Genomic DNA, 25,892 nt, shown 5'->3' on the forward strand with positions numbered 1-25,892 from the left:
CGTCTTTCTGCTTTGTATGCGTTAGCCTACCATTTGTATTAAAAGCTCATCTCTGTCGCATTATTCACACGCTGCTTCAACTTCAGTAGCCTACCTCTCCGAGTTGGGTGTGCAAGATCAAGTGTGCCTAGTATGTGTGGTCTCATTGAAATAGAGTAGTTCATTTTCCAAGGAAATTAACTTAAATATGATTAGTTTACTACAGTATCAAAATAAATATTGATAATGGAAAGTCGAGGGTGCTCAACCCACAAATTGAGATGCAATAAAAAAAAAAGTAATCATTGAAAACAGAAAGGCGCAACACGTGCACAAGCTACCATAGTGAGCAAGCATTCATTTTCAATAAATATTGGTAACTCATTTGTCTCTGCTTGCAAATCGTCCTCCTAAAAAAAGGTACGCTATAGCCAATATGCAAAACATAGCTCAAGAGAAAGTGTCTGCTGTCATCATTCTTGCTGCTTCAAGTTCAGTAGCCATGTGTGTGAGATCAGTTGCGAGTGTGGTCTCAATTAAATCGCATACTCTATAGCCTATGCATGGGCGGAGAAACACGGGGCAGTTATCGTTCCAAGGAAATGTACTTCCTAAATATGATTAGGATATAGTTTACTGCATTGCCTAGAATTATGTATTGATCACCAATATTTGTATCAGTCTGAAAATAGTCCCACTCCTAAAACGTAGCTCAAGAGAAAATGGAAGTCTCGCCAACTCCGCGCTCTTCAAACGATGCTTAGCATATTGGCTGATATATTAGGGTATCTGTATTACTGGGCCACAAGAGAATCTCAGGTCATTTAACCTATTTCTTAGGTTGTTTTTGCACATTTTGATATTGCCTATAGGGCACAAAATTACTGGGACCATTGCTGGCAAATGAGCGTGTCACATATGCCTAAAATATCATTGCAGGACTGCGGTTGCGTTTGGGACCAGTTCTTCTGGTAGCATGTGGGAGTCAGACAGAAAGCCAGGGGGTGCAGTATGAACTACAAGACTACTAGTCACAACTCTCTTAATCTCACAGGCACAAACATGAGTCACGTTCCCACGGTAACCTCCACCTCTTAAAGGGGCAGGTGACATTTTTGGTCTCATCTGATATTTTGGTTAAGACTCCGGTAACAAACAATGAAACAAAATAAAGCAATATACCACATTACTTCTTACTAGTAATACATATGTTTTAGAAACATCAAAACACGCTCATCTGGTTTATTATTTTTGGTGTCCGATTTTTGTAGGACTGGCAAAAAAAATCTGAGTGGCTGGTGGACCAAAAAGTTAGTTTCAGGACCTGAACAGGTAGAGAGAAGAGGTACGTACTGGAGAGCTGACTGGACATCCTAGGGCCAGAGGTGATGGGCGGAGTTCTGGGGAGGAGGGGGCGGGTGGAGGGAGAGAGACGGGGCTGGATTGGCCGGAAAGAGCCTGTTCCTGAGGGGGAGACTGTAAGAAGAAAAAGCCAGTCAAGTCCAAACTATGGAGGTGAGTGTGGTTGAGTATTTCTAGCCCTGTTCAGATAGTTGGATAAAACATTTTTGGGCCCGAACACAGAATATTACTATATTATATATACTATATAGAATATTACTGCTCTCCAGTGCTTTTTATTTCTGCAGCACAATTACAAAAAAAGATGTTACGATACTTCAAACATACCTACTTCCTTCATGTGATTAGATAAGTAAAAGCACGTTTTCAAATTAATTTATAATTTAAATAGGTGTATGGGTTAGTTGACAGTTGACATACCAGTGGCAGATGAGTTGGAGAGGATGGAGAAGGAGCAGACGTGTTGAGGAGTGTCTCCAGTGGTGCGGGGGAGCAGGGTTCTCTGAGGAGGAACAAACAACAATTTCACATTAAAACAATCTGTTCAGATTTCAAGATGTACTAAGAACAACTCAATAGGTACACCAAACAACGGAAGAAGATGAGACTTACCTGGACCACGAGGGGCTTTCGAAGTGGCCGGCTCCTGTTTTTCCTTTGTTTCGGCAGGAAAATGTCTGACTGCATCTGTAAGAGGCAGAGATGCAAACTGGTGAGGACCCAAAAAGGTGAAGAAAAATATTTATCTGTGAACTGCGAGAAAATGTGCCTTTTTTTAGAATGAGGTTGTCACAACACCAACTTTTACTCAAGACATAATACCAGGCCAAGTATCACGATACCGAGTAGAATCGTGATACCACAAGGTTTTGCCAGGTACCCTGTTCACATTTTCTGCACGGTGCTGCACAAAAACCTGTCCCTTAAATTCACACCTCTACTCAAAACAACACAATGGATTAAACTTCATACTTTTTACTGTACAATAGAAAAGGCTACTGCAGAAAACATCTGATTTGCTCATATCCAAAGGCCTACCTGTGATTGGGCAAGACTCGAGGAATGTTGTAAGGAATACAAATGTATAATGAAATACATTTTCATTGTGGCAGTAAGGGTTAGGGTTACACTCAGATTAGGCCTATATGAAATCATCTTTATCCTACTGTTCAGACAACTTACCACACATAGCCTACACGCTCCCTCACACACAGCTCCCAAAAGTTTGGTACCTAACAGAATTTAAGGAACACCATTAAAATATATTTTTGATTCAGAATTACATTAATTAGGCATATGTATCCTACCTTTGAAGCATCTATTTCGGAAGGCTATCTATGCCTTTTCAATTTTTCCTGCACCATTCAAATGTGTGCAGAGCCAGGTAACATTACTAAACAAGGTAATTTGTTATCAAACCACAAGTAAACTCAGCAAAGAAAGATACATCCCTTTTTCAGGACCCTGTCTTTCAAAGATAATTAGTAAAAATCCAAATATCTTCACAGATCTTCATTGTAAAGGGTTTAAACACTATTTCCCATGCTTGTTCAATGAACCAAAAACAATTCATGAACAGGCACCTGTGGAACGGTCATTAAGACACTAACAGCTTACAGACGGTAGGCAATTAAGGTCACAGTTATGAAAACTTACGACACTAAAGAGGCCTTTTTACTGACTCTGGAAAAACACCAAAAGAAAGATGCCCAGGGCCCCTGCTCATCTGCGTGAACGTGCAAGGAGGCATGAGGACTGCAGATGTGGCCAGGGCAATAAATTGCAATCTCCGTACTGTGTGATGCCTAAGACAGCGCTACAGGACGGACAGCTGATCGTCCTCGCAGTGGCAGACCACGTGTAACACCTGCACAGGATCAGTACATCCGAACATCACACCTGCGGGACAGGTACAGGATGGCAACAACAACTGCCCGAGTTACACCAGGAACGCACCATCCCTCCATCAGTGCTCAGACCGTCCGCAATAGGCTGAGAGGCTGGACTGAGGGCTTTGTAGGCCTGTTGTAAGGCAGGTCCTCACCAGACATCACCGGCAACAACGTCGCCTATGGGCACAAACCCACCGACGCTGGACCAGACAGGACTGGCAAAAAGTGCTCTTCACTGACGAGTCGCAGTTTGGTCTCACCAGGGGGGATGGTCGGATTCGCGTTTATCGTCAAAGGAATGAGCGTTACACCGAGGCCTGTACTCTGGAGCGGGATCAATTTGGAGGTGGAGGGATGGTCTGTGGCAGTGTGCATAGCATCATCGGACTGAGTTTGTTGTCATTGCAGGCAATCTCAACGCTGTGCGTTACAGGGAAGACATCCTCCTCCCTCATGTGGTACCCTTCCTGCAGGCTCATCCTGACATGACCCTCCAGCATGACAATGCCACCAGCCATACTGCTCGTTCTGTGCGTGATTTCCTGCAAGACAGGAATGTCAGTGTTCTGCCATGGCCAGCGAAGAGCCCGGAACTCAATCCAATTGAGCACGTCTGAGACCTGTTGGATCAGAGGGTGAGGGCTAGGGCCATTCCCCCCAGAAATGTCCAGGAACTGGCAGGTGCCTTGGTGGAAGTGGGGTAACATCTCACAGCAAGAACTGGCAAATCTGGTCCAGTCCATGAGGAGGAGATGCATTGCAGTACTTAATGCAGCTGGTGGTCACACCAGATACTGACTTACTTTTGACCCCCCCTTTGTTCAGGGACACATTATACCATTTCTGTTAGTCACATGTCTGTGGAACTTGTTCAGTTTATGTCTCAGTTGTTTAATCTTGTTATGTTCATACAACTATTTACACATGTTAAGTTTGCTGAAAATAAACGCAGTTGACAGTGAGAGGACGTTTCTTTTTTTGCTGAGTTTAGTTTAAAACGTCCCGCGACATAATTTTATTAACTATGTAACGTGCACCAATTCATGATAGAAAGGGGTTTGGGCTAGAAACTTGATGTTTTAACTGTTGTAAAGACAAGTGTGACTGTCACTGTACTCAGTTTTTCCTCTACGGCAGTGGCACTCAGAGGCTGCGTGACAGCAAAGTCAGACTGGCCTGCTTTTTCTTACAGGCAAAATAAAAAAGATGGTCAATGTCCAAATATTTATGGACCTGACTAAGTTATTATTATTGTAGCTGTCTACCACAGCATATTGCAGTTGAAATGAAATAATGAATATGAGCTGAAAGTGCACACTTTGTTTTAATTTGAGGGTATTTACACCCAAATCGGGTGAACAGTATGAATTACAGCACTTTTAAATATTTTTTTATATATATATATATATATATATATATATATTTTTTTTTTTTAAATGTGGTCACCCCCTTTTTAAGGGACCAAAAGTAATTGGACAATTGGATGCTCAGCTGTTCCATGGCTAGGTGTGTGTTACTCCCTCACTAGTTCATTTACAAGTAAAGCAGATAAAAGGCATTTGCATTTAAAATCAGTTGCCGTTAACCCTCAATCTGAAACCCATCAGAGAGATAGAAAAAAACATTAGGTGTGGCCAAATCAACTATTTGGTACATTCTTAAAAAGAAAGAACGCACTGGTGAGCTCAGGAACACCAAAAGGCACAGAAGACCAAGAAAAACAACTGTGGTGGATTACAGAAAAATGATTTCCCTGGTGAAGAAAAAACCCTTCACAACAGTTGGCAAGATCAAGAACACCCTCCAGGAGGTAGGCGTATCGGTGTCAAAGTCAACAATCAAGACTTCACCAGAGTACACAGATTATTTACCACAGATGTAAGCCTCAAAAACAGGAAGACCAGAATAGAGTTAGCCAAAAAACATCTAAAAGAGCCTGTACAGTTCTGGAACAACAGATGGACAGATGAGACAAAGATCAACAAAGATCAACTTGTACCAGAATGATGGGAAGAGAAGGGACGGAACGGCTCATGATCCGAAGCATTCCACCTCATCTATGAAGCATGGTGGAGGTAGTGTTATGGCATGTCTGGCTGCCAATGGAACTAGTTCCCTTGTATTTATTGATATGACTGCTGACAAAAGCAGCAGGATGAATTCTGAAGTGTTAAGGGCTACATTATCAGCTCAGATTCAGCCAAATGCTTCAAAACTCATTGGACGGCGGTTCACAGTGCAGATGGACAATGACCCGAAGCACACTGCGAAAGCAAACTGATACTTTAAGGAAAAGAAATGTAATGTTCTGCAATGGCTAAGTCAACCACCTGACATGAATCCAATTGAGCATGCATTAAACATGCTGAAGGCAAAATTCCCCAAGAACAAGCAGGAACTGAAGACCGCTGCAGTAAAAGGCCTGGCAGAGCATCACCAGGGAAGAAACCCACCAGCTGGTGATGTCTACGGGTTCCAGAATTCAGGCAGTCATTGACTGCAAAGGATTTGCAACCAAGTATTAAAACTCACAATTTAATTTATGATTGTTAGTTTGTCCAATTACTTTTGAACCCCTAAAATTGGGGGACTATGTATGAAAATGGTTGTAATTCCTACACGGTCCATACAATAATTGACAAAACCCTTAAATTAAAGATGAAAGTCCACACTTAAAGCACATCTTGATTATTTCCTTTCAAATCCATTGTGCTGGTGTACAGAGCCAAAATGATGAAAAATCCCATCACTGTTTGCAAACCATAGCTCACCATCACAGTAAATAACATTTGAAAACTGAAAGAACCGGATAGAGACAAACAGCTGAGTAGGCTAATGGCTGGTTAGGGGATGCGGCTGGCTGCTCACAGGTGTCACACGTGATATTGGATGAACAAGTGGGAGAATCTCAGTTGCACACTCCATGCGTCCTCTCTCTCCTTCTCAAAACCCATTCAATGAGAAAGCCAGATGTCTCTCCTTGGACTGGGCGGTATTTTACTATATTCCGGTATTGACGCACGAACCAGTTTGGGTTTTTACTTTACCTTCTATAACTGTATTTGAATGTTTGGTTTGTTAAATGTGATATGCCGTGTGTAACATCCATTTTTATAGTTTACACCTCTACTTGAGTCATCCCTCTCCGCTCTCCATGCTGCTTTCCAAACAGACCTAGACCTGTCCCGTCACTTAACTTCTCTAGGGTAGGGGGCAGCATTTTCACATTTGGATGAAAAGCATACCCAAATTCAACTGCCAGTTACTCATCCCCAGGAGATAAGATATGCATATTATTAGCAGATTTGGATAGAAAACACTCTGAAGTTTCTAAAACTGTTTGAATCATGTCTGAGTATAACATAACTTATTTAGCAGGCAAAACCCAGAGGACAAACCATTCAGATTTTCTTTTTGAGGTCACTGTCTTTTCAATGAGTTTTCATTGGGAAACCAGATTTCTAAGCTAATTGCTTGCAGTTCCTACGGCTTCCACTAGATGTCAACAGTCCTGGGAAATAGGTTGAGGTTATTCCTTTGTGTAATGAAGAAACACAGCCATCTTGAAGTCCTGGACATGCGCTTCAATCAAACAGAAGGCATGCAACATTTCATTTTAATCCTGTATTGAAAACATATCATCCCGTCTTCAATTTTATCGATTATTAACGTTAAAAAAATATCTAAAGTTGTATTACAAAAGTAGTTTGACATTTTTTGGTAACCTTTGAGATATTTTGTCGTCGCGTTTGAGCAAGTTGGAACCAGTGTTTTTCTGGATCAAACGCGCCAAATAAATTGACATTTTGGATATATATCGACGGAATTAAATCGAACAAAAGGACCATTTGTGATGTTTATGGGACATATTGGAGTGCCAACAACAGAAGCTCGTCAAAGGTAAGGCTTGAATTATATTTTTATTTCTGCGTTTTGTGTCGTCCTGCAGGGTTGAAATGTTCTCTCTTTTGTTTACTATGGTGCTATGCTCAGATAATAGCATCGTATGCTTTCGCTGAAAAGCCTATTTGAATTCTGACATGTTGGCTGGATTCACAACCAGTGTAGCTTTAATTTGGTATATTTCATGTGTGATTTAATGAAAGTTAGATTTTTATAGTAATTTGGCGCTCTGCATTTTCTCAGGCTTTTTGCCAAGTTATACAGTAGCGTCTTGCCTAAACTCAGATTTTTGGATATAAATATGAACTTTACCGAACAAAAAATACATGTATTGTGTAACATGAAGTCCTATGAGTGTCATCTGATGAAGATTATCAAAGGTTAGTGATTCATTTTATCTCCATTTCTGCTTTTTGTTACTGGTCTCTTTAGCTGGAAAAATGGCTGTCTTTCTGTGACTTGGCTCATACCTAACAACCGTTTGGTGTGCTTTCGTCGTAAAACCTTTTTGAAATCGGACACTTTGACACTTTACAACAAGTGTAGCTTTAAAATGGTGCAAAATACTTGTATGCTTGAGGAATTTAAATTATGGGATTTCTGTTGTTTTGAATTTGGCGCCCTGCAGTTTCACTGGCTGTTGACGAGGTGGGACGCTACCGTCCCACATACCCTAGAGAGGTTAAGGAGCGCATTTGTTGTTGCTTGACCACGAGACACTTGCGTTTAGTCTGCATGGTTAATGCAGCACATGCAACAGATGTTGATAAATGTTGTTTCCACTTTGCTTTTTAATATAAATCCACAAGGATTCTATAATTACAGTGCATTCGGAAAGTATTCAGACCCCTTGACTTTCTCCACATTTTGGTACGTTTTCTTCATCAATCTACACACAATATCCTATAATGACAACGCAAAAAAAAGATTAAAAATAATCTGAAATATCACATTAACATAAATATTCAGACCGTTTATTCAGTACTTTGTTGAAGCACTTTTGGCAGCGATTAGTCTCGAGTCTTCTTGGGTATGACACTACAAGCTTGGCACACCTGTATTGGGGGGTTTCTCCCATTCTTCTCTGCAGATGCTTTCAAGCTCTATCAGGTTGGATGGGGAGCGTCGCTGCACAGGTATTTTCAGGTCTCTCCAGAGAAGCTCGATCGTGTTCAAGTCCGGGCTCTGGCAGGGCCACTCAAGGACATTCAGAGACTTGTCCCGAAGCCACTCCTACATGGTCTTGGCTGTGAGCTTCGTGTCATTGTCCTGTTGGAAAGTAAACCTTCGCGCCAGTCTGTCCTGAGCGCTCTGGAGCAGGTTTTCATCAAGGACCTCTGTACTATGCTCCGTTCATCTCTGCCTCGATCCTGACTACAAAAACATCCCACAGCATGATGCTGCCACAACCATGCTTCACCGTAGGGATGGTGCCATGTTTCCTCCAGACGTGACAAATGGAATTTAGGCCAAAGAGTTCAATCTTGGTTTCATCTGACCAGAGAATCTTGTTTCTCATGGTCTGAGTGTCCTTTAGGTCCCTTTTTGGCAAACTCCAAGCTGGCTGTCATGTGCCTTTTACTGAGGAGTGTCTTTCGTCTGGCCACAACTATAAAAAAGGCCTGATTGGTGGAGTGCTGCAGAGATGAGAAGCTTCCAGAAGGACAACCAGCTCCACAGAGGAACTCTGGAGCTCTGTTAGTGAGACCATCGGGTTCTTGGGGACCTCCCTGACCAAGGCCCTTTAACGATTGCTCAGTTTGGCTGGGCGGCCAGCTCTAGGAAGAGTCTTGGTGGTTCCAAACTTCTTCCATTTAATAATTATGAAGGCCACTGTGTTCTTGGGGACCTTCAATGCTGCAGACATTTTTGGTACCCTTCCCCAGATCTGTGCCTCTACACAATCCTGTCTCAGAGCTCTATGGATAATTCCTTCCACCTCATGGCTTGGTTTTTGCTCTGACATGCACTGTTCAATGTGGGACCGTATATAGACAGGCGTGTGCCTTTCCAAATCATGTCCAATCAATTTAATTTACCACAGACTACTCCAATCAAGTTGTAGAAACATCAAGGACGATCAATGGAAAAAGGATGCACCTGAGCTCAAATTCCAGTCTCATAGCAAAGGGTCTGAATAAGGAATTTGTTTTTTTATACATTCGCAAAATTTTCCAAAAGCTTGTTTTTGCTTTGTCATTGTGGGGTATTGTGTGTCAATTGAGGGAGAAAAAAAATATATAATTTAATCAATTTTAGAATAAGGCTGTAACGTAACAAAATGTGAAAAAAATCTAGGGGTCTGAATACTTTCCGAATGCACTGTATATTGGAAATCACTGATAAGAGATGAGTTTGCATCCCTGAAGAGGGAAAATAAAATTATAAGAAGGGATGAAGAGTCCAGCTAACTTATTTTTCTGAGAAAGACAATATGGAGAAAATACGCAAAATGTCCTTACGCTGATGGAGTCGAGCTGTTGTCGGAAGGCGAGCTCGGCCTCCTTGTTGGGGGAGAACATGCGGGAGTGTCGGGAGCTGTTGGGGGGCAGGGTGGTGGGAACGGCAAACACCCCACCATCTGAGTCCCCCCCGGACACCAGCAGAGACCGCGGGAGGTTACGACCTGAGGAGGGATTCAAAGCCAAGGTTACAGTTAATTAGTATTGGTGTACATGAGATGTCTTACAAAGATACAAGTAAAAGACAAACACTACTTCAAGAATTGGTCCTCTGACCTAAAACTTTGGAGTTACTGGAGAAGTTTCGATAAGTGTAGGTTGTGTGTTTATGTGCATTTTCTCGTGAGAGGAGTTTGGTTAGCTACCGGACAATCCAGTGTTTGTTAACATCAGCTTTGCCGCTCGGACCCCCAGGGGCGGCAGTCGTCCACAGTTGGGGCTCCGTAACCCCACAGCCGGGGCCTTGCCTGGGGGGGTGAGGGACTGTTCCTCCTGGGATGGCTTTACCGGAGACGCGGCTGTGGAGCACAGCTCTGGAGCCTGGAGGAGAGGAAAGAAGATGGGAGAGAACATTCAAAGAAAAAAGGACTTAATGCTATATATCGCATAATCTGTTTACAAAGTCTCCAACAGTGTCTTCATCCCAATTCTCTACCCTTCTCCAGAAGTGTGCACTCGTTCCCTCCCCTTCATGCATTTAAAATGTTTGGTGTAAGCATGGCTAGAGGGAGTTACCATACTCCTCACATCAGTCAATTACTTTTAAATCCATGAGGGAGAGTGCAGGAGTGACCACGTCGGGTGAAGTGTAGAGAACTTGAAAGTGGCTATGAAGAATTTGCCCCACTAGGCGGTGTTGACTCACAGGTTTGGGGTTGACCTCTGATGACACCAGCCGGAGCAGACAGCGCAGGACACGGTGGGTGGAGGGTGGGGGCAGAGGGCGTGGTGACTGTAGCTGTGGGCATGTCTGCCCTGGTCCCTGTAGCCCCTCCTCCCCCAGCTCCGGGGCTGCAATAGCAGCCGGCTGCCACTCGTACAGAAGCTGCAGTTTCCCAGGTTTCCCCAGCATCAGGTACAGCTCTGCCAGAGTCACGTTGCTGTCTGACCCCCGCGAGCTCCAGCCCTCATCACAGATCCGCTGGGCCGACCGACCACCAGACACCGGGGTTGGGGTGCTGCCTCCATCACACTCCTCTTTTCCTGGGGCTGCTGTCCACCCCTGCCCCTGGTCTGGAGGGACATCCTCCACCTGTTGCGGCACCGTTGCCAGTGGAGGTGTGGTGGGAACCAGGGGGTCCAACAGGGGGAGGGAGTTCCTCTCTGGAGAGGCACTGTCACTGCCGTTAAGCCCTGGGGTCCGCTCATCATGCCTGCACGGCTCAGTAGCAGAGCAAGAACCTTCCCCCTGGCCCTGAGAATTGGAGTCCCCATCTCCTTCCTTGGCCCCCAAGGCCTTCCCTACCCCTGGTCCTCCCCCCAGCCCCTTCTCCCCTTCCACCTGCCCCGCGGCTGCACCACCCTCCTGTTTCTGAGCCATAGACAACAGCAGCAAAGACGAAGGAGAAGGAAGAGGACGTACAGGAGAAGGAGATGTTATCTGGTTCAGATTCTTGTGCTCTGGCCCTACTCCTCCTCCCGACGTTCCTCCTTCAGGCATGGATACAGGGGTCTCGCCCCCTACCCGTCGAGCATCCCCACCACCACCGCCCCACCCAGGTTTGGCCACACCCCCCCGAGGGAGGAGGAGGAGCGGGGCCCCCTGGATGCCCAGAATCTGGGCGGTGGGGATCAGCTCCTTGGGGCCGGGCCGGGGCTTGCCGCTCTCCTGCCAGTGGACGGTGCAGGAGGCCTTGGAGTGTACCACACGGGCTACGCTGGGCAGGGCGGTCAGGGTGCTGGTCTCAGCTGGGTACAGGAACAGGTCCTCGTCTGCTCTGCAGGGAAGAGCAGGGCTGCCGCTACAGCCACCACTGTGCTGTTGGGTTCCCTCTAACGCCTCGCGCTCCTGCAGGCTCTTCAGCTGAACACAGTATGGTCAAGGGAGGGTCAGCAGAGAAGCGGTAGATTCAAAGTAAAATAAACAAAAACAAGAATTGAGCATCAACTAGGCTAAATATATCTGTCGATCTCTTGAAGTACTATGGATCAGCTCAATTGAGACTTTTTAACCAGCTGGTTGTCTGGTGCTAATTTCATGCGATTCTATACTTGACCAGATAAAAAATAAAATAAAATGTACCAGTTAGGTTGTGGTCTACGTGCTATAAGATGGGCATGACATGACTGCTGTGATGTGAAAGGATACGATGAGCTGATCCTGGACATCCCACTTCTGTTTCAGGAACTCGATCAGGCTGGACACCTTCCTATGCAGCTCCACCACCATCCTACATCACCGCACAGAAGAATGGACAATGTTAGAAAATATTTACATTTCTCAGCAAAGCTCCTGTAGACAACAAAGCTCAAACACTGACAGGGGCATGTTCAGCAGGATACAACCTAGCAAAACCCATCTTTAAACCAAAATATGATAATGACAATACACTTCATGTAATGGCCACCATGTATGGGGATACAAACAGGTTGGGTGTCCCAGAAGCATAAAGATTGCAAAGCCCATCTTATTTTCAAACACGCCTAATGTTCTATTATTTAAAAAATAAAATAATAATCTATTATTTATTAAAGGAAAACTCATTGAGACTAGGCTCATTCTCAGGGTGCCCTGATCACAGTAATACAGCAATCAATAATGTTATATTTTTATTTAACACAAAATTTGGAAAAACAGTTACAATTAGCGCTGTTACGGTGACCGTATTACCTCCACACCGGCGGTCACAAGTCACGACCGCAGTCAAATTCCACATGACCGTTTAGTTTAGTCACGGTAATTAGGCTTCTCCAAGCTCTGATGGGGCATTAGTAGCCTACCAAACTTGCTAACTGCCTGGTATTCAGCACTCTATTGTCCCTCTATATTTTGCAATGTCAGAGTGATTAATCAAAAAATTTAATCAAAACACTTCATGAGAGACCACACTCGTGTTATGCAATATTTCTATAGGCTATGCAATTGCATGAGATAGTTTTGATATCCTCTTTTTAATAGAGGCTACTATCAGCTTTCAATAGGCTTTCAATTCTTAATATTAAGCATATTGCTTCTCTTCACAACAGGAGTATAGCATACCTGGCTGGCATGAAAATGAACCACAGGAAAAGCGTCCTCCATTCACTATTTAAGTGCATAGAGTACATGTATTTTTTCAACCTGCCCCTGTTGAGACAGGTGCATAGTCCATTTTAAATAAAAATTGACACATGATTTAGTATATATGTAAAGACAATATTAAATTAAGAATAGTCTGATGGGTGACAATATTAGCCTATCACTTGTGAATGATGCCCAGCTTGTGTGCAGTAAGGCAAGAAACAGCACATCTAAAAATAAAAAATAAACTACACTTTTTCAAAATCATAGTCGTACATAGACCTATATGTTTTGATAAGGTTTGTGTCACAATTTAAGTGACCACATACCTTCTTAAAATGAAGCATACTAATCTGCTTTACAATGGTTGTCTAGCCTAACTGGCATACATACGCAGCGCGTGAGTTTCACGTTTGGGGAAGATCATTGTCACCATAAAAATGCACATTTATAATAAAAGCATTACATGCAAAATCGCATTTGTCATCACTTTTGAGAATGGTATTTTCCGGCAAATTGATTGCATTTTGGAACAGTCACTGCCGTGTGCACATTGCTGCGCTTATAATGTGAAGAAATAGCCATTTCTTCACATTATAAGCGCAGCAATGTGCACACAACATTTTAAGCTAAATGGTTTGATCTGTTGCGTCAGCCTCATTGCTTTTAAAAGTTTTGAAGTTAGTGGTTGTATTAGTTTGGGATCTATCGCATCTCACAACTGTCCCAGACAATGTTTGAAATATTTATTTAAAACGTACAGAATAGGTCAACTTTTGTACTGTGGGGGATAGTAGATTGACATAGGCTAGTGCTTTTGCTGTTTGTTAGGCCTACTCATCTTGTTTGCTGACGAAAAGTAAATGTGGACCCGATCACGTGATGGGTATTGGCTACTAAGAATTTAGATATGAGAGGTGCTTCGGAGCATGCAGCCAGGAGAATTAAAATTCTTATTTTCAGGGTGAAAAAGGCATGATTTTTTTTGGGGGGGGGGGGGGGGGGGGGGCATTACGGCGACATTAAGGGGATGCAGCCGGGAAAGTCGAGGCCTGGTGAGAATATTATCCATGTCAAATTGTGAATGAGAGACTTTGTAGTGTGCAGCCTGCGCAAAAAAACAAAGCAGAGCTCATGCCTTCCATGGTATTTTTTTTCCAAATCATTAGAGTTGCATCATGCAGCCTTAGAATGTATTAAAAATCTAAACATATAGCTCAACGTTTGTATCACAACTAAAGTTCCAGAATTAACTCTAAATTAATCATATAAGAGGACCTGTCTTTGTTAACTTCTTATGAATAGGTGGCAGCATTTTCACATTTGGATGAAAAGCGTGCAAAGAGTAAACTGCCTCCTGCATATTATTATTAGTATTATGTAGAAAACACTCTGAAGTTTCTAAAACTGTTTGAATGATGTCTGTGAGTATAACATAACTCATATGGCAGGCAAAAACCTGAGAAAAAAATCCAAACAGGAAGTGGGAAATCTGAGGTTTGTAGTTTTTAAACTCAGCCCCATTGAATATAGAGTGGGATATTGGTTGTTGTACTTCCTAAGGCTTCCACTAGATGTCAACCGTTTTTAGAACGTTGTTTGATGCTTCTACTATGAAGGGGGGCTAAATGAGAGGGGAATGAGTCAGAGGTCTCTCTATTTGTGCTTTTTGTGACTCCTCTCTTTGGCTGGAAAAATGGCTGTGTTTTTCTGTGACTAGGTACTGACCTAACAATCGTTTGGTGTGCTTTTGTCGTAAAGCCTTTTTGAAATCGGACACTGTGGCTGGATTTACAACAACTTTATTTTAAAAATGGTATAAATTACTTGTATGTTTGAGGAATTTTAATTACAGGATTTCTGTTTTGAATTTGGCGACCTGCAAATTCACTGGCTGTTGAGGTGGGTCGCTTGCGTCCCGAATATCCCAGAGAGGTAAACTAGCTCATCAGTACGTTTTTTAAACATTTGTCAAGACTGGAAAAACAGCTTCTATCTCAAGGCCATCAGACTGCTAAACAACGATCACTAACTGCAATCACTAAAGTGACCCAATCACTGGCCACTAATAAATGGATCACTAGTCACTTTAAACAATGCCACTTTAAATAATGTTTACATATCTTACATTACTCATGGCCATCGCTCATCCATATATTTATATGTACATATTCTCATTCACCCCTTTAGATATGTGTGTATTAGGTAGTTGTTGGGAAATTGTTAGATTACTTGTTAGATATTACTGTATTGCCGGAACTAAAAGCACAAGCATTTCACTACACTCGCATTAACATCTGCTAACCATGTGTATGTGACCAAGAAACTTTTATTTGAATCCAAATGCCCAGACATTTATAGGCGGGAACCCGATCTATGGGACAAACACTCAATAAATATGTAGTCCATCAAAGATTTTTGCGCGAATTCAAGAACATGTATTTAGTCTTGCCCACATTACATAGAGGTTTTAAACCAACCAGTGCTTGTTGTAAGGCAACAAAGTCAGAATGCAGCGCAACACAACACCTCGTCTACAGTTGGGGCAATGTAATGCATAACAGTTTTGTCTGCATACAGATTAATATTACAAGATTTAACACAGATTTATTTATTTAAATAGTATAGAGAACAGGTCCCTAATACTGACCCTGCGGTACACCTTTCGTAATATCCAGGAAGCTAGACTAAACACCATCAGAAAACAGTGTTTTGTCTGACATAATGCTAAAACCCCTTGCAATTAGCCTGATCCAGGCCTACCTTTGAATGAGAATGTGATTGTCAACAGTGTCGAAGGCATTGGAAAGGACATTGTCTTTAGTCAGTTGACACTGACCTGAGGCGAGGATTATGGGCCAGACTCTGGACACGGGCCCAGGAGTGGTTGCTACGCGGCTGCAGCTCCACAGCAACTTTCAGAGGTAGACGCACAGGCTTCTGGTCCTCTTCATCACTCACTCCTAGAGAGGAAGTGAGCAAGCGAGATAGAAAGGGAGGTGTAAAAGGAAAGGAGGATAAGATTTGTTCTCTCCGGTCCTGAGATGATCAGCATCATAATCACCACTTACTCTCCCTTACTCATACCGCCCCTTTCCTGAGTACTACCATGGAAATCCATCCCCTCCTGCCCACTTGCATGACTCCGCAACATCCCCATTCATACCCTTCTTGCCGCTGTGCGAGTGTGTGTCTGTTTGTGTGTACACTCACCATCTGGGTCACACAGCCTCTTGAGCGCACGGCACATGGGAGCTTTGATGCGCAGATTCCTGCCTTTAGAACGCACTGTGGTCGCCCTGGGAGAATACAGCAGAACCATGAGAGAACCGCAAAACACACAAACTACATCCAAATAACAATTGCACAACTATCTACTCTGGACAAAAATATAAAAAGTCTACATGTAAAGTGTTGATTCCATGTTTCATGAGCTGAGATTTAAAAAAATCCTGAAATGTTCCATATGCACAAAGAGCTTACTTTTCAATTTTTTTGGAATACGGAATATCAAGAAGCTGATTAAACAAGTGCACCTTGTGCTGGGGACAATAAAAGTCTCAAGTTGAGAGGGAGCGTGCAATTGTCATGCTGACTGCAGGTATGTCCACCAGAGCGGTTGCCAGAAACGTTAATGTTAATTTCTTTACCATAAGCTGCCCACCCACTGGGGAGCCAGGCCCAGCCAATCAGAATGAGTTTCTTTCCACAAAATGGCTTTATTACAGACAGAAATACTACTCAGTTTCCTCAGCTGCCCGGTTGGCTGGTCTCAGACAATCACGCAAATGAAGGAGGATGTGGAGGCTCTGGTCTGTCCTGATTACAAGTAGTCTGCGGTTGTGAGGCCGGTTGGATGTACTGCCAAATTCTCTAAAACAAAGTTGGAGGCAGCTTGTGGTAGAGAAATTAAAATTAAATTCTCTGCTAACTGCTCTGTTGGACATTCCTGCTGTCAGCATGCCAATTGTAAGCTCCCTCAACTTGAGACATCTGTGGCATTGTGTTGTGTGACAAATCTGCACATTTTAGAGTGGCCTTTTATTGACCCCAGAACAAGGTGCACCTGTGCAATGATCATGCCATTTAATGAGCTTCTTGATATGCCACACCTGTCAGGTGGATGGATTATCATGGCAAAAGAAAAACGCTCACCAACAGGGATGTAAACAACTTTGTGCACACATTTGAGAGAAACTGGGTTTTTATTGTCTGGGATCTTATTTCAGCTCATGAAAGATGGGACCAACACGTTACGCTTATATTTTTGATCAGTATATAACCACACACTCCAGCCAGTTTATTAGGTACACCCCCCTATTCACGAAAATGGCTCTCTCCTACAGACAGTGTGTCACGTGGCCGTAGCTTGCAATATAAAGCAGGCAGAAAGGCATCGAGGCATTCAGTTACTGTTTGATTGAACATTAGAAGAATGGGCAAAGCGAGTCACATAAGCGACTTGGAGCATGGTATTATCGTCTGTGCCAGGCTTGCCGGATCCAGTAACTCAGAAATTGCAGCCTTCATGGGATTTTCATGCACAACAGTTTAGGGTTTCCCCGAGAATGGTGCGACAAAAAAAACATTGGCAGTGGCAGTCCTGTGGGCGAAAACAGCTTGTTGATGAGAGAGGTCAAAAGGAGAATGGCAAGAATTGTGCAAGCTAACAGGTGGGCCACAGACAAAAAATGGCGCAATACAACAGTGGTGTGCAGAACGGCATCTCGGAACACACAACTCATCGATCCTTGTCCCGGATGGGCTATTGCAGCAGTTGACCACACCTGGGTTCCACTCAAATCAGCTAAAAACAAGGAGAAGCGGCTCCAGTGGGCACGTGATCACCAACACTGGACAATTGAAGAGTGGAAAAACATTGCCTGGTCCGACGAATCCCGATTCTTGTCGCGTCATACTGATGGCACAGTAAGGAATAGGCGTAAGCAGGATGAGTCTATGGACACATCCTGCCTGGTGTCAACGATACAGGCTGGTGGCGGCAATGTACTGCCGTCCAATTGGCAGCAACTGTGTGATGCCATCGCGTCAGCATGGACCAACATCCCTGTGGAACGTTTCTGACTGTTCTAGAGGCAAAAGGGGGTACCGACCAGGTACTAAATTGGTGTACATAATAAACTGGTGAATATAACGTTTATTTCAAATGTATAAACTATTTTTATACAAATCAACCACTTATAACCCTAAAGTCTTGGAAAAAGAGGTATATTTCAAAAAGCTATGGTTACATTGGTATGATTTTTTTGTCTCAGTCTTACCCCTGTTGGATGAGCTCGTTAAGCTTGGCCACGTTCTTATCGTCCATCACTATGAACAACAACAGAGTTAGAAAAGCTGTGTGTGTACCTCTTTGCTCTTGCTTTGTGAAGACAGACATTAACATTACATCTGTAATGACCTCCAGAGGTAGAAAAGCTAGCCATCTTTGGACACAAGACTAACACAGACATAGGACATGAATAACATCCTTTAAAATCAGCTCCAATGCGGACAACCAGCCCCAGCAGCAGAAACAGAGCCAGACTGAGGCATGTCAAACACACCGCGCCCCCCACACAGACCCTGCTTGACTTACATCCTCCAACCTTCTTCCTTAGCTCAGCGTAGCAGATGAGACCGTACAGCTCCTGAGAGGACTTCTTCAGCACACGGGAGTACACTGTGGGACAGGAGGAACTGGGCATGTTATGGGATAAAAACTAAAAGAAAATCTACAGCACACCAGTGATCTTGGGTGCCCCACAAACATAAAAATGGTCACACACTGATGGTAAGATCGAAAGACAGTTTAACTCTTGCACATTTAATGAGTCGCTTACGAAAGTGTGTGTGTGTTAAACATAATAGGATTCAAAAGAAGAAATGAATGCAGATTGCAGGCAGTTTCACTTGCGAATGCCAACTGGTCTTCATAAAAAGCTGGTTGCTTGCAAAGTTTCACACTGATTTTGAAGGTCGATGTTTTAGTCAACAAACTGAATCACGACATAAAAAGAGAGACTAAACAAGCAAGAGGTGAGTGGAGATTTCTATTTGAGAAATAACGAGAGCGAAGAGAGCGAGACAGAGAGAGATAAGCTAGCTTACCGTTGGCGAAGTCGATGTGCTTGGAGATCTTGTGCCAGGTGCGGTAGTAGAAGTGTCGGACTTGCTCTTTGTTCTTCACCATGCTGGCTGGCTTCCCCTTCTTATGCTTCAACGCTATGTTTGTCTGGATCGCCTCAAAGTCCTTCCCATGCTACAGAGAGCGAGACACACCACTAGAGATATGGAAGTTGTTGGAGTAGGGGGCACACAATTGCTAATAAGCGTTATTGCCACGACTGGAAGTCTATGGGTATCCGAATTTGCTTGTGAAACTACCTCTAACTTCCTTAATACTGGACACAGACAAAAAGTATCCACGAGTTCATCTGACTCTGGGGAAGTAGATAAAAGGGCCAAAATCCCTTAGTATCACTTTAAGTAACCGCATCATACTCTAACATTTTGTAAACTAATTTTGACCACTTACCCAGCACTTTAGACAAAAACTTAAAAAGGGTATGACATCTTGGTCTACTACTCTGCTATTTAAATCTGGAATCAGAACAGAATTATCTACTACCAATCAAGAGGTACAGGTGTTTTAGTAACCGTATCACCTAAATTAGCTAACTTCCCACTGTTGAGTTAACTCTTCAGACCTCAATAGAATTCTAGAATGCTTACGTAGATTACTGAGAATTTTCTAGATAAGCTAATTCTCACATTTCAAAGAGTTTTAAAGAGCACAACCTCCTCTTTAATATGACACCACATTAAAGTCAATGGGAATAAGACTCACCTTACCTTCCATTGTATAAACACTCAACACATCAAAAAAGCCTAGAGTATTTAAATTGTAGTAAATTTGACTAAATTACACACAAAATGAACAAAGTATAATATATATTATACTTAAACATTTACATATAAATTATCCAAAAATGCGACTAGACGATAATATTCCGAAAGCATTTCAAAACCCACACGAAGTAGGCAATTTGATTGTTACAGAAGTAAGAACCATTGTCAATGTAAAAATGCAAACAACTATTCGGAGACCATTTCAAAATGTAGGTAACCCCCTCTCAATAAGACTTAGTACATACCAGGCCAGACACAAAATGTAGAAATAGCTTGCTTTGACAACAATTCAGTGAATGCTACGAGTACAAGAGACAGATGGAGAGAAGATGTCTGTTGTATGAGAAATTCTTATTTCACACCGTCACTTTAGTGTTCGCCTTTAGCCTACATGTCATGGAACTCCTGGAAGTGCAGCCTCATCCTGCAAAGTGGCACGAGCACGTAGAACACCGAAAGGTGGTTTCCACACATCTCCCACTCTTTTCCCTGCATCCACTCCGGATGCACACCCTCTCCTGTGGCCTTAACTTCACCCGCTTTCAAATGAGTTACAACTCAGTCCACACGCCCTGGTACAACACTCTTAGCTCCCCTCTTCCTGCCACTGAAGCCACAGTGATAGCAGAAGCTGCATTTCGAATGCCTTCAAGGACCAGCGCCTGCAGATTAGCATAGCAAATATTCCCTACAAAATTCTGTCAGTTTAAGGTAGACATCAGTTTTTTTTTTGCATTGATGTCTCAATCCTCCGCATCTGTCGATGTCACACTTCCGCATCTGTGGTGAAAGGTGAGAGCGATGTTTTTCAGACCATGAGGCATCCCAAAAACCAGTCTTCACAAAATCGTCTGTAGCGTCCAAAAGGTTATTACCCCTATATGGAAAGACAAGACTCTTACAAACACTTACATTCTGCTCTAGGAAGCCCACAGGCCTCACAAGACTCGTCTGAAGGTCCCCCGGTATGAGTTGAAAAAAATTATTGGAAGTACAGTACCAGTCAAAAGTTCAGACACACCTACTCATTCAAAGGTTTAGCAATTTTTTAAATATATATAATATATATATTTTTAAACAATTTTCTACATTGTAGAATAATAGTGACAACATCAAAACTATGAAATAATACATATGGAATCATGTCGTAACCAAACACTAAAATCTAAATCTATTTTATATTTGACATTCTTCAAAGTAGTCACCCTTTGCCTCGATGACAGCCTTGCAAACCTGACATTCTCTCAACCAGTCACCTGGAAAGCATTTCAATTAACAGGTATGCCTTGTTAACCTCTCTTGGGTACGTGAGACGTTAGCGTCCCACCTCTTCAACAGCCAGGCAAACTGCTGGGCGCCAAATTGAAATACAGAAATACTCATAAAAATTCAGAAAACAAAACATTTTACATAGGTTTAAAGATGAACTTCTTGTGAATCCAACCACGGTGTCAGATTTAAAAAATGCTTAGAAAACTCTGCAGTTTCTAAAACTGTTTGAATGATGTCTGTGAGTATAACAGAAATTATATGGCAGGCAAAAACCTGAGAAAAAATCCAAACAGGAAGTGGGAATTCTGAGAAGGGTCGATGATCAAGTCATCGCCTATTCAATTTCCTGTAATATGTGGATCTGTTTGCACTTCCTACACCTTCCACTAGATGTCAACAGTCTGTAGAACGCTGAATGAAGCCTCTAGTGTGATGGGAGGCGTTTCAGTCACTGGTCTGGCAGATTGCCAGTTCTTGCTCACGCGCTTTCCTCATGATATCGCCTTGTGTTCCATTACTTATACAGACATGAAGAAATGCTCCGGTTGGAACGTTATTGGATATTTATGATAACAACATCCTGATGATTGATTCTCTACTAAGTTTGACCAGTTTATTCGACTTGCAATATAACTTTTTAAAGTTTTCGTCCGACGTTTGCCTGGATCTGCGCGAGCGTTTGGACATGTGTACTAAACATACTAGCAAAAGTAGCTACTTGGACACAAGTAATGGACATTATCAAACAAAATAATGATTTATTGTGGAACTAGGATTCCTGGGAGTGCATTCTGATGAAGATCAAAGGTAAGGGAATATTTATGATGTAATATCGTATTTCTGTTGACTCCAACATGGCGGAGAAATGTTGTTATATCTGAGCACCGTTCAGATTATTGCATGGTGTGCTTTTTCCGTAAAGTTTTTTTGAAATCTGACACAGCGGTTGCATTAAGAACAAGTGTATCTTTAATTCTATGTAAAACATGTATCTTTCATCAAAGTGTATGATGAGTATTTCTGTTATTAGATGTGGCTCTCTGCAATTTCTCCGGATATTTTGGAGGCATTTCTGAACATGGCGCCAATGTAAAACTAAGAATTTTGGATATAAATAATCACATTATCAAACAAAACATACATGTATTGTGTAACATGATGTCCTATGAGTGTCATCTGATGAAGATCATCAACGGTTAGTGATTAATTTTATCTCTATTTCTACTTTTTGTGACTCCTATCTTTGGCTGGGAAAATGGCTGTGTTTTTCTGTGACTAGGTGCTGACCTAACATAATCGCATGGTGTGCTTTCGCAGTAAAGCCTTTTTGAAATCGGACACTGTGGAAAATCGGACACAAGGTACTTGTATGTTTCACGAGTTTTAATTATGGGATTTCTGTTGTTTTGAATTTGGCGCCCTGCAATTTCACTGGCTGTTGTCGAGGAGAGGTTACCTAGGCAAGTCAGTTAAGAACAAATTCTTATTTACAATGATGGCCTACCCTGGCCAATTGTGCGCCGCCCTATGGGACTCCCAATCACGGTCGGATGTGATTCATCCTGGATTCGAACCAGGGACTGTAGTTCTTGCAATGAGATGCAGTGCCTTAGACCGCTGCGCCACTCAGGAGCCAGTTAATACTATAGCGAATTGGTTAGGTTACTAACGTAAGCTAGCTAATGTTACAACATCCAATGAGCTAACGTTAGCTGTCTGACTATTGGCCAGCAAATTTCCACACACCAAAAATCTATTATTTGATCAGTTAAGTTCGCTAATGTTGTTCAACATTTCTCTGGCTAGCTAACAGAGAATTCGATCCAGCTTCCAAGATACTTAATGCTAACATCACTTGTTCCACTACACTTCCCCCCCATCTCAAACTCTCCAAATGACCGTTGTTTTTCAGTTACAGCTCATGAAGTACGCTTCATCACCCGTCTCCATGGTCAGGCTTCTCATCTACCTCTTCGTTATCGTTCAGGGGACGCACTGCTGTAACTGCCTTTCCACCCCCCGCTCTTTCCAGAGCACGCGCTGATGCTGTAACAAGCAAATTAGTTGTCTCTTCTCTCTTCAGTCACGTGCTGCATTCTGTTATGTGAACAATTGCCTGAGCCTTGGATACAGCCACTATTGGTCCAAAACACGTAGCACTTGTTTGCATACAGTCCATAGTCATCCCAAAAAACGTAAGATTTTTTTTTTTTGAAAAGGAATATTATTTTATAACAAATGCGCTTTATCCCGAGTTGTGGTCGCTGTCCGCAGTTATGAAAACAATCTTCAGTGAGCCGTAGAATTGGTGCCTTTCCCTATGTTGTTATGTGCATAATAGCTAAATTAAACAGCATATTGGGATTTAGAACAATGGTGTCAGAGGCAGCAGCAACAAGGAAACAGCCCTTGCCTTAAGCCCAACAGTGGTTCTTCCTGTAAAAAAATTCTATGGCACGTTATTTAAATTGTCAGCCAGTTGCCATTTTTTTATTTTTTTATTTTTTATTTTACCGTTATTTTACCAGGTAAGTTGACTGAGAACACGTTCTCATTTGCAGCAACGACCTGGGGAATAGTTACAGGGGAGAGGAGGGGGATGAATGAGCCAATTGTAAACTGGGGATTATTAGGTGACCATGATGGTTTGAGGGCCAGATTTGGAATTTAGCCAGGACACCGGGGTTAACACCCCTACTCTTACGATAAGTGCCATGGGATCTTTAATGACCTCAGAGAGTCAGGACACCCGTTTAACGTCCCATCCGAAAGACGGCACCCTACACAGGGCAGTGTCCCCAATCACTGCCCTGGGGCATTGGGATATTTTTTTTTTTTTAGACCAGAGGAAAGAGTGCCTCCTACTGGCCCTCCAACACCACTTCCAGCAGCATCTGGTCTCCCATCCAGGGACTGACCAGGACCAACCCTGCTTAGCTTCAGAAGCAAGCCAGCAGTGGTATGCAGGGTGGTATGCTGCTGGCAGATTAACGCTAGTTAGTGCTAGTTTGACCACCAGAGGGCATTTTCGACAAGCATTTGACTGTCTTCAATATTGACTGTACTAGAGAATAAAACCTTTTTGTAAGAACATAGTATATGGGATTGATTTTAAGAAAATGTAGCTAAATTAATATTAGTGTTTCTATTCAAAGAAAAACCTCAGGGTTTTCATTAGGAAAATTTGGCGCTGTACAACGTAACCGGTCGGGAGTAGGCTACAGTACTATGAGCATAACATTTCCACACCCTAATTGTAGTCTAACCAATACCCAAAAGGAGATTCTGCGAAAATAAAAATCAAATTGATTTATCAAAACCAGTCCACATGCTTGTCTCAGAGCAGCGAGAAACACACACCTTAAAACTCATGTTTTATTATTTAAATAATTTCCGTCCTCCGAATTCGTATTCATTATATGAATAAGCCCATGTGCACCTTGATATTGGGGGTGTGCCATGCGGCCGTGCCTAAAGACCTATAGTATATCTACAAATATTTTTTTCAATGACTTGACTCTCCACCAATAATTAAATTTGGAGTATTCTAAGGGGCATTATTCATTTGGGCAAATCTGATCTGTGAGAATATCTAAGGTGCTTTTATATAATTATAACGAATGGTTAATAATAAATCGCTTTGTGTAAAAAAAAAATATATATTTTGGAGATGATTTCGTTTTCAAATAACCGAAAGTGTGCGATTGTAATCTGAAAAGGCCAAAATAATTATTTTTGTTTTTAGAGGGAGAGAAACCAAAAGCCCACCGTACCCATTTCTTGGACAAGGACATCCCCTCACGCCGCTGGGCCAATTGTGCGTCGCCTCATGGGTCTACCGCTCACAGCCAGCACGGGTTTGCACTGCGATGTACCGTCTTAGACCGCTGCGCCACTCGGGAGACCCCATCCAAAGTTTTTAATGCTGCTCAATTGTCTTGCACAAGGTATCAAAATACAGAGAGGTGTTTTTGGGACCACATTGTGTCTATTGGCTGCTAACAGCCAATGTGAAAAACAAGTGTTTGAAAACATTAACAATATTTAAAATCATTTTGTTTTCAAATAACTAAACATTATTGGCTGTACTAGAGAATTAGAAAGAAAAAAAGTTATAACATAGCATTTAGGATTGATAAGAAATGTAGCTTAATTAATATTATGGTGTTTCTATTCCAAGAAAAACAAAAGCCTCATGTCACACCTGTTATTGAAATGCACTCCAGTTGACAAGCTCATGAAGCTGGTTGAGAGAATGCCAAGAGTGCGCAAAGCTATCATCAAGGCAAAGGATGGCTACTTTGAAGAATCTCAAATAAAATACATTGATTTGTTTAACACTTTTTTGGTTACTACATGATTCTATGTGTTATGTCATAGTTGATGTCTTCACTAATTGTTCTACAATGTAGAAAATAGTAAAAAGAAAAACCATTCTCCCCCCATTACAACAGACTCTCTGGTACACATACAGTGGGGAGAACAAGTATTTGATACACTGACGATGTTGCAATTTTTCCTACTTACAAAGCATGTAGAGGTCTGTAATTGTTATCATAGGTACACTTCAACTGTGAGAGACGGAATCTAAAACAAAAATCCAGAAAATCACATTGTATGATTTTTAAGTAATAAATGTGTATTTTATACATCAGAAAAGCAGAACTTAATATTTGGTACAGTAACCTTTGTTTGCAATTACAGAGATCATACGTTTCCTGTAGTTCTTGACCAGGTTTGCACACACTGCAGCAGGGATTTATACTTATTTTCCACCATAATTTGCAAATAAATGCATTACAAATCCTACAATGTGATTTTCTGGATTTTTCTTCTTCTCATTTTGTCTGTCATTGTTGAAGTGTACCTATGATGAAATTTACAGGCCTC

The 25,892-nt window shown here is 42.3% G+C and overlaps 1 protein-coding gene across 2 annotated transcripts in view; it reads right to left on the bottom strand.

Moving 5' to 3' along the window:
- LOC120052744 (protein cramped-like) overlaps nucleotides 1-25,892 on the bottom strand; it is a 56,863-nt gene that overhangs the window by 16,111 nt on the left and 14,860 nt on the right. For both annotated transcript variants that reach the window (XM_038999834.1, XM_038999835.1), the window contains exons 4-15: nucleotides 18,930-19,080; nucleotides 18,418-18,501; nucleotides 18,101-18,149; nucleotides 16,032-16,117; nucleotides 15,658-15,781; nucleotides 11,907-11,988; nucleotides 10,464-11,621; nucleotides 9,964-10,138; nucleotides 9,599-9,762; nucleotides 1,954-2,028; nucleotides 1,762-1,843; nucleotides 1,333-1,455 (exon numbers count right to left, since the gene is read on the bottom strand). In XM_038999834.1, the coding sequence (XP_038855762.1) occupies nucleotides 1,333-1,455; nucleotides 1,762-1,843; nucleotides 1,954-2,028; nucleotides 9,599-9,762; nucleotides 9,964-10,138; nucleotides 10,464-11,621; nucleotides 11,907-11,988; nucleotides 15,658-15,781; nucleotides 16,032-16,117; nucleotides 18,101-18,149; nucleotides 18,418-18,501; nucleotides 18,930-19,080 (2,353 nt within the window). The remainder of the gene's footprint in view (nucleotides 1-1,332; nucleotides 1,456-1,761; nucleotides 1,844-1,953; nucleotides 2,029-9,598; nucleotides 9,763-9,963; nucleotides 10,139-10,463; nucleotides 11,622-11,906; nucleotides 11,989-15,657; nucleotides 15,782-16,031; nucleotides 16,118-18,100; nucleotides 18,150-18,417; nucleotides 18,502-18,929; nucleotides 19,081-25,892) is intronic.

Source organism: Salvelinus namaycush, chromosome 8 (genome assembly GCF_016432855.1).
Source record: "Salvelinus namaycush isolate Seneca chromosome 8, SaNama_1.0, whole genome shotgun sequence".
Lineage (NCBI taxonomy): Eukaryota > Metazoa > Chordata > Actinopteri > Salmoniformes > Salmonidae > Salvelinus > Salvelinus namaycush.